The sequence below is a fragment of the Cucurbita moschata genome, unplaced genomic scaffold (genome assembly GCF_002738365.1).
Source record: "Cucurbita moschata cultivar Rifu unplaced genomic scaffold, Cmos_1.0 Cmo_Scf00024, whole genome shotgun sequence".
Taxonomy (NCBI): Eukaryota; Viridiplantae; Streptophyta; class Magnoliopsida; order Cucurbitales; family Cucurbitaceae; genus Cucurbita; species Cucurbita moschata.
The window spans coordinates 338,859-347,032 of record NW_019268540.1 but is presented as its reverse complement, the minus strand read 5'-3'; the positions used below and the strand labels follow the sequence as shown (position 1 = coordinate 347,032).

Below are 8,174 nucleotides of genomic sequence, written 5' to 3'. Positions count from 1 at the left end.
AAAAAAAAAAAAAAAAAAAAAAAAATCTTTAACATGGTACATAAAAAATTTATAATACATAGGAGGGGTAGAGAATTGGGCATGTCAGGATCAGGGAAGGGCATGGATGGAGCTAGGGAATATAATCTCGTTCCTGACACTATTTAGTAATGGAAACATGGAGTGGATTGTGAGGTCATGTATGGGTCGGAGAAGGGAAATAAACATTTCTTATAAGGGTGTGAAAATCTCTCCTTATATAACGCGTTTTAAAAACTGCGTGAGGTCGACAACATACGTAATAGGTTAAAGTGGTAAATATCTGTTAGTAATGGGTTTGGACTATTACAAAAGTTTTGGAAGGTTACTTCAACATCTATAAACAAGTGTTTGATTTCCGTATTTAGATAAAATTTAATGTAATATTAATTATATATTAACCGTTTTAATTGCGTAGTTAAGTATAATTACTGAAATGAATAGTGATGCTAATTAATTTAACTATTTAAGACTAATTAAATAAATTAATTGAACGTATTAATTCAATGCATAATATTATTAATTTAATAATTTTTTCGCAGTAAACTTTTCTCTGTTTATTATTTTTTTTAAAAAAATAGTCATTTTAAAGAAATTTTTTCATATATACATTTTATTTTTTTTAATATAAGTCATTAATTAGTATTGATTCACTTGCCTGGTTAGAAATTAATGATAAATCAATAGTAATGATTATAAATACAAGAAAAAACAAAATAACTGATGAGCTCCATTTATGTGATAAGAAACCTTCATTTTATTTAGGACGGGTCTCCAAAAGATCTTATCTTATCCTGCAAGTTAAATAATCTTTAGACATATATGAAACTTGGAAATAAAACTTAAAAGAACCTCTTGGGGCAGGGGCCGGGACGGAGATGAAAAATATAATTAACCCGTCTCTAACCCCATTTATCGCTAACGAGGAACCTCGGCCCTATTTGAGATGGGTCTCCACGGGGCGTTCTTCCTTCTTCTCTCTACCTCACTCTTTAACATTGTCTCTCCTTCTTTCTCTCCCAATCACATTTGGTTCCTCCTCCTCCATGGAAACCTTTTGTTTTGTTTTGTTTTGTGTTGAACCAAAAGCTTCTCAAATTGTCATAAACCAAAATAAGGCAACGTTGTCCATTGTTTGGGACAGCTAAAGAATTCAATAGCTATGAATAGTTGCCTTATATTAGACACATTCCATATAGAGGCTCATCAATCCTACACCATCCCTTACTTAAACCACGCTCAATTGGTGCCCTTCCACACCAAAATGAACGCCATCTCTTTGAAGAATCAAGTTTTGGTGTTCCTGGTGGCCTCGGCCTTGGCCTTGGCTGCCTCCAAGCCATTCAGCAAATGGGAGATCCATATTAAGAATGAATTGAGCAATGGGCAAGCGATGTTCGTGCATTGCAAGTCCAAAGACAACGATTTGGGCGAACATACCCTTGCCACCGGCACCGAGTTCAAGTGGGACTTCAAAGTCAACTTTTGGGATACGACGCTGTTTTGGTGCTACTTGCGCAAGCCAAACGGGCATGAGATGACGTTCGACGCCTTCTGGGTCGAGAAGAGGACCGAGTGGCTGCGCGTCAAGTGCGACGGTAACATCTGCAATTGGACTGCGGAAGATAATGGAATTTACCTCAAAGATAACAGTGAAAATCTGGATGAGTTCGTTCATTACTGGAAATTCCCAAGCCACTGAGTACAACAAATAATGTTTTCTTCTCTTGCTTAAGTGCTCAAATGCTTGTTTTTCTTTTCTTCAATAAATTGTGATTTATGATCTTCTACGGTTTGTTTTTCAATCCTTTTTCATTCTTGAAGATCGCAAACTGTGCATATATTTCAGAATCAAGACATTTATGTTGAGTGACAAAGCAGGAGAGCATGAATTCCAAATTTGAATTTCGAATCCTGAGCATGGATCGTTTAAAATTTAAAGCTTAAAGATAATGATACATTTAGAACTACGAATATTTTTATTACACCAAAATAATATCAATGGAATAATAGACGAGAAATGTCACCTTCAATGATGCCATACCAAAAACAAGATTAAAAAAAAAAAAAGGTTTACTATACCAAAAATGCCCCTAGTTCACACTTTCATCTCCTAAAGAAAATTTAAGATCGTCTCATCTTTACAGTGGATTTGCTGTTCTTCCACTTTCAAACAACTTTGAAAAGAAACAATTCTGGAGATCTTTCGATGGGTAATGGAGAATTTATATCATATTCCAAGTGCAAGTGGAATAGCTATGAAACAAGTTCTTATTATGATGAAGAGAAAGAATCTTGAGCAACAACTTTGTGAAGAATATATAATGCAGTGGAACCATGGCCCAGGAAAGATAAGGAAATTACTCTGAAGTTGGAGAGTTTGGAATACTTTGATGCTACCCGACGACGATTACCACACCAAGTTGGATCTATCAGCATCAACGCCCTGGACCCGAGCCGAATGAAATGCAACACGACAGTTTCGTGTAGTGACCATCTGTAACTCAACTTTCTTTCTATCACAATCTAGCAGAATAACAAGTCAGGAAAAGGGCAACGATTGTTTAAAAGATAGAATAACGCAAGAGAAGTACAGACTTGTGTTTACAGGGTCACGGTCATTACATGTTATTTACGACATATATCGTACTTGCAAGCAGCGGATGCACATGTTCGAAGCTTTCGACACTCTAATATGTGCAAATCTTGCTCAGCAAGCAGGTTTCTCGAGTCCAAACATTCAATATTAACCTAAAATACGCGAAAACTTTATAAATAGCAACGTGAATGGAACTTATTTTGGATCTTAAGGTAATATAACAATAATGTTTCAACTAATCGACGAACGAAGTATCATACAACCGATGAATATCATGAACATCCCGAAAGATAAAGGAAGAGGCTTACCTGATTGATGATTTTAGAGATTTTTGGGATTCCTGTCAGTACATGGCCTGCTTGTATTAGGCTGAACTGGTTGCTGATTCTGTAAAAGGTTGAAAATTAACTCGTCGGTTCGGATTCGCAAGGTTGACAGTGGCATTTGGTTGAAATTTTGATGCCAACCAACTTTAGAAACATGCTGAATTTGTATACAAAATGAAGGTGACTGTCAAAAAACGATACCTGAACAGCCTGTGCGATATGAAACTGCACCTGGTTGGAGCTAAGAAACTGCTGATAAGAATCAGGAAAACCTGAGACTGGAGGCGGGGTTGTATTTTGTGTTCCAGCTGGGTTAACGATCGGATCCGGTTGATTATTCATTGCTTGAGCTTGGGATGGATTGCTACCGGTAACAGGAGGCATTGCAAAGGCAGGGAGAGGGAATCTCTGACCCAAATGAGCTGCTGCTGCTGCTGCTCCAGCTTGCATTGGTAAGTTTGAGCCAGCCAGGAGATTAGGAAATTGCATCATTGGTCTATTCATGCCCATTTCCATTCCCATACCCATGCCCATCCCGATTCCCATCCCCATCGGTGGTGGCAAGTATTGTTGAACGCCCGGGAACATCATCGGCATCATTCCACATCCCATCGACATCATCTGGGTTATAAATAGTCATTCCCAACGTTAACAAGATGCATCAGCCGATCACGTTCAAGTATGCCTTGTTGTGTATGTTTATGCAGAAGATTTACAATGAGATCACAGCAGGCAGAATCGAAGATATGTTTCATTCCCTAATTGTTCAATGATATCAACTGTTTTATATGTAAAGTATTGACTATTTCCTTCTAAACAATTGGTTAAATAGAATATGTTACTAATTCATACATTTCCTTCTACCATGATTCAGTTTAGACTTGCACTTTTATGGAACGATTAAGATTGGAATTCAAAGCATGTACCTGCACTTGCAACTGAAGGGTCTTTAAGTACTCGATCGCTTCATCCAACATCGAAGCCTTATCGGTCTGCAAATCAGTAAAGGAACTCAACACAAGTTCGGATATGAGAAACAGAGAAACCTCTACTCAGAATCACATTGAAGCTGAAAACAAACCTTGTTGCATCGAGGGATGAGTTCCTGTAAAGCCTTCATCTTCTCATTTATCCGATCCCGACGTCTCTGCAAATAGATTTGCAATATTTCACTTCACCTCCAAGAAGAAAACAACACTACCATAGAAGGTACATTTGCTTGTTTACAACCATACAATTAGTAATAAATTCAATTTCGCACCCTCTCTGAGAGGTTGTGAACCTCAGCAGCACGAGATCTTTTCATCGATGTCGAACCACGCAATTGTTTCTTCGGATCAGTGGATTCGTACTCAACATCCTAATGGCAAAGAACATCAGCAAATCACCCAAGAATTGCAAAAACAGATATACAAATCTCTTTGTTTGCCCAAAACAAAGCAGTCAGCAATCATCTGTGGAGCTTTTAATGGCCATTGTTCAACATGTTTCAAACCGTTTTAAAGTTCCCGTTTGCTCCTTCAATTGAGGATTCAATCTTTTGTAGTTTGAGCTTCAAAAAGATTCATGGTTGGATACTAAATAGTTTCATGCTAAAGATAAACAGAGAGAAGATGCTTACCTCGCTTTGGCATTCAGTATCATCGGGAGCTCTTCCTTTGCGCTTTCGGTCATCGGCAGCCAGTTTTGGGGCAGCAGGCTCGGCACTGGCACTCGAGCCGCCAGGGGATGAAGTGACAGTCATTTCACAAGTCACCAACTCTTTCTCCCCGACGCCATCGCCGCTGACCGACGCACCTCCGCCTCCATCACTACCACAAACCGTCTCACGCCATACATCGGCACCATTCACCGCCTCCGCAAGCTTTCTCCTCGCGATTTCTGAAGCCCTAGATTCTGGCCCGACAGACGGCGTGTCGCAAGAATCCACCACAGTGGCTTCCCGCACCATAGCCTTTGAATTCGACGGTTCCGATTCGACCGTCGCTCTGTTCCTCGAGAACTGCACGGAGCTCTGCTTTTCCGGTCGAGTTGGCGGCCCCTGCGTGAGAGTGACCGTCGCCGTAGCGGATGGCCGGGGCTCGGTTTGAGAATTGCCGCAAAGAGAAGCAGTCATGGAGGGGAAGAGGAGGTCGGAGCAGAAATTATGATCCTCAACGAGAGGATAGTTGAGCCACGAGGCCATTTCATCTTCTTGCATAAAAAGGTCATGAGGTTCCTCCAATTGAGACGAAGGCCGGATCTCTCTAGTCGCCACCGCCGCCGTTTGATCTTGCGGAATCGAAACATCGAATTTGGAGGGCGGTGATTTCCGGACCGACCTCTGGTTCTGGCTGTGAGCCACCACTTGGCCGTTCTGCCATAGAAGCTCCACTACATCATCGTCCGGCCTGCGAGTTAAAAGCTCTCAGTCCACAAAACAAATCAAAATCAAAACCCAGAAAAAATTTCAACAACAATATCTTCAAACAAAGCTTACATAGACGATTTTCTCGGCCTGGTTAAACTAGAGAATGTTGGGAGGGAGAAATCGTCAGCCATTTCAAAATCAGGAACGCAGTGGTTCATCCTCAATCTTCCGAGCATCAATAACCTGGAGGAAACAAAAATCAAAGGAGTTTCAACTTCCAAGCTTCAATCCACCGAGAACCCAAATCGAGAACAAACGAAGGAGAAAAGGAGAGAACTATACACAGAGGAAAAATCAATCCTCCATGGACGAACACCATGAAGCTAAGAGATGAGTGAGCGCAACAACGGCGTCTGCGCAAAAACAAGGAACAAAAATAGGGGATAGAAATGGAATCTTGATTGGTTTTCGGAGAGATGGGTGGGTTTGGGAGAATCTGAAAAATTGTTGGGGAAGGGGAAAGGCGGCTGGTCCTCCTCCAGCAGAAGCAGTAATGGCGGAAGGCCAGAGATAAGGGAAGGCGTTGGTTGCGTGCGTGTGTGTGAAAATTGGAATAAAAGAGTTGAGGAGACGACGAAAGGGGATTTTGACGACATGTAGCTCAATCCAATCTCCGCCCTCTTTCCCGATTTTTTTTTTTTTTTCGTTTCTTTTTTATTATCTCACAATTTTTATATATATATTATTTTTTCCCATCTAACATAAAAAAGAATATATATATATATATATATATATAGATTCATTATTTTTTAAATTTGACCATTTTATTTTGGAAGTACAAAATTTGACCATCTGCTGCTTGTCGATTTGCCAGTTGTTTGTTTGCCAGTTGTTTGTTCAATCTCATTCGCCAGTCGAACGATTCCACTCACTTGAAACCCCACTCCATCTCTTGTCCGGTCGCCTTGAAATGTCAAGTTTTTCTATGTCTCATTCCGTTATATTAGAGCTTGATTTACCTCACAGTTGTCTCTGAAATCGAATTCATCCTCATACTTCTTTAGAATGATGTGAGATCATACCCCAGTTGGAGAGGGGAATGAAGCATTCCATATAGTAGTGTAGAAACCTTTCACTAGCATATGCATTTTAGAATCGTGAGACTCACGACAATACGTAATAGACTAAAACAGACAATATTTGTTAACAGTGTGTTTTGACTGTTACAAATGGTATCAGAATCGACATTGGACAGTGTATCGGCAAAAATGCCGACTCTTAAGAGGGGTCGATTGTGAGATCCCACGTTGGTCGCTAGGCTTGAGTTATGGAGATAGTATTTTTTATTTGGTGGGCCAATTGAAAAAGAGACAAGTTTTTATAAAATCATAAAGTATATGAAAAGTACATAATTTATAAAGCAATGTACGAAATATTTAACTAATAATCAAACGTGTTTAATATTTTAAATCCGTTAATTATAAAGATTAGCATCATTTATTTAAAAAATAATAGAATGAGAATGCCACGTGGTGCGTTTAACATGGAAAAGGACAATTAACGGTAACCGAATCCTAAAAGGGTAATTAAAAACCAATAAACACACTGCCACATCAGCAAAATTAAAATGAATGCGAAAAGAAAAGGCCAAAAACCAATTCCCGGTATCCCACGTCGTCTGTTGGCGCGTATAAACCACGCGCCAATTATGGGGGGACGGCAACTATTTCTCCCACTAATTTGAGTGGCCCTAAATATATATTTTTTTTAATTTTTAATTAAATAGATATTTCCTTTATAAGTAATTGGTGACCACAAAATTAGGAGTATTAAGCAGACATAATGGATAAGCTTATACCTTAGCTATTTCAAATATAACATTGCATTACTAGGGATCGTAATGTTATTGGCTACCCACCCATTACTCGTATCTTTTGACTATTGCTTCAGATAATTTGAATAATAAAATTTTTATTCAACTAATTAAGACATATGCTAATTGAGTCAGGAAGTTTTGTGTCGGCATGTTTCGTTTTTGCTATCTGCTAATAAAGATTTACTTTATTTTAATTGAAGTTGTGTTTAAATTCTCTAGACCAATTTACACGTAATCCATTTTTAGGTTTGACAATGCTTTATATGAAATTTGCAATAATTTTACATAAGTTTTGATAAATAATTCATACTTATGAACTTTATAATAAAAATGAATTATATATATATATACCTATACACGTTTTAAAAATTTGGAGGAAAAACCCAAAAAAAATAATATCAAATAGTAGTCCAAGCCACATACATATACCGTAACAACCCAGACCCACCGCTAGCAGATATGGTCTTCTTTGCACTTTCCCTTTCGGGCTTCCCTTCAAGGTTTTAAAACGCGTCTGCTAGGGGAAGGTTTCCACACAGGCATCACAATCCACCCCCCTTCGAGGCCCAGTGTCCTTGCTGGCACACTTTTCTTCCTCCAATCGATTTGGGACCGCCCCCAAATCCACCACCTTTGAGCCCAACGTCCAGGGCCTTGCTGGCACACTTTTCTTCCTCCAATCGATTTGGGACCGCCTCCAAATCCACCACCTTTGAAGCCCAGCGTTCTTACTAGCACACCGCCTCGTGTTTACCCCCTTCGGGGAACAGCGAGAAGGTTGACACATCGTCTAGTGTCTGGCTCTGATACCAGTTGTAACAACCCAGACCCACCGCTAGCAGATATTGTCCTTTTTAGGCTTTCCCTTTCGGACTTCCCCTTAAAATTTTAAAACGCGTATGCTAGGGAAAGGTTTCCAGACCCTTATAAATGTGGGACATCACTTATACGCGCGCGTATATATATATATATATATATATATATATATATATATATATATATATA

The 8,174-nt window shown here is 39.3% G+C and overlaps 2 protein-coding genes across 5 annotated transcripts; one reads left to right on the top strand and one right to left on the bottom strand.

Moving 5' to 3' along the window:
• The first annotated feature begins 885 nt into the window (after positions 1-885).
• On the top strand, positions 886-1,806 carry LOC111461031 (S-protein homolog 74-like). The gene has a single exon (XM_023104461.1). The coding sequence runs from the start codon at positions 1,181-1,183 to the stop codon at positions 1,718-1,720; it is 540 nt and encodes a 179-aa protein (XP_022960229.1). The 5' UTR covers positions 886-1,180; the 3' UTR covers positions 1,721-1,806.
• Positions 1,807-2,031: 225 nt separating this feature from the next.
• Positions 2,032-5,962, bottom strand: LOC111460996 (transcription factor PIF1-like). 4 transcript variants are annotated; one of them, XM_023104414.1, is made up of 10 exons: positions 5,636-5,961; positions 5,423-5,536; positions 4,565-5,333; positions 4,205-4,303; positions 4,025-4,090; positions 3,870-3,935; positions 3,145-3,564; positions 2,926-3,004; positions 2,644-2,769; positions 2,032-2,544 (listed from the first exon to the last, which is right to left on the bottom strand). In XM_023104414.1, exons 2-8 carry the CDS (start codon positions 5,527-5,529, stop codon positions 2,939-2,941), a joined length of 1,593 nt encoding a protein of 530 aa, XP_022960182.1. In that variant the 5' UTR covers positions 5,530-5,536; positions 5,636-5,961; the 3' UTR covers positions 2,032-2,544; positions 2,644-2,769; positions 2,926-2,938. The 4 variants fall into 4 exon arrangements, with proteins under 4 accessions (XP_022960182.1, XP_022960179.1, XP_022960180.1 ...); XM_023104411.1 differs by having other exon boundaries at positions 2,926-3,564; positions 5,636-5,962; XM_023104412.1 differs by having other exon boundaries at positions 2,032-2,534; positions 2,926-3,564; positions 5,636-5,962.
• Between the last annotated feature and the right edge of the window lie 2,212 nt (positions 5,963-8,174).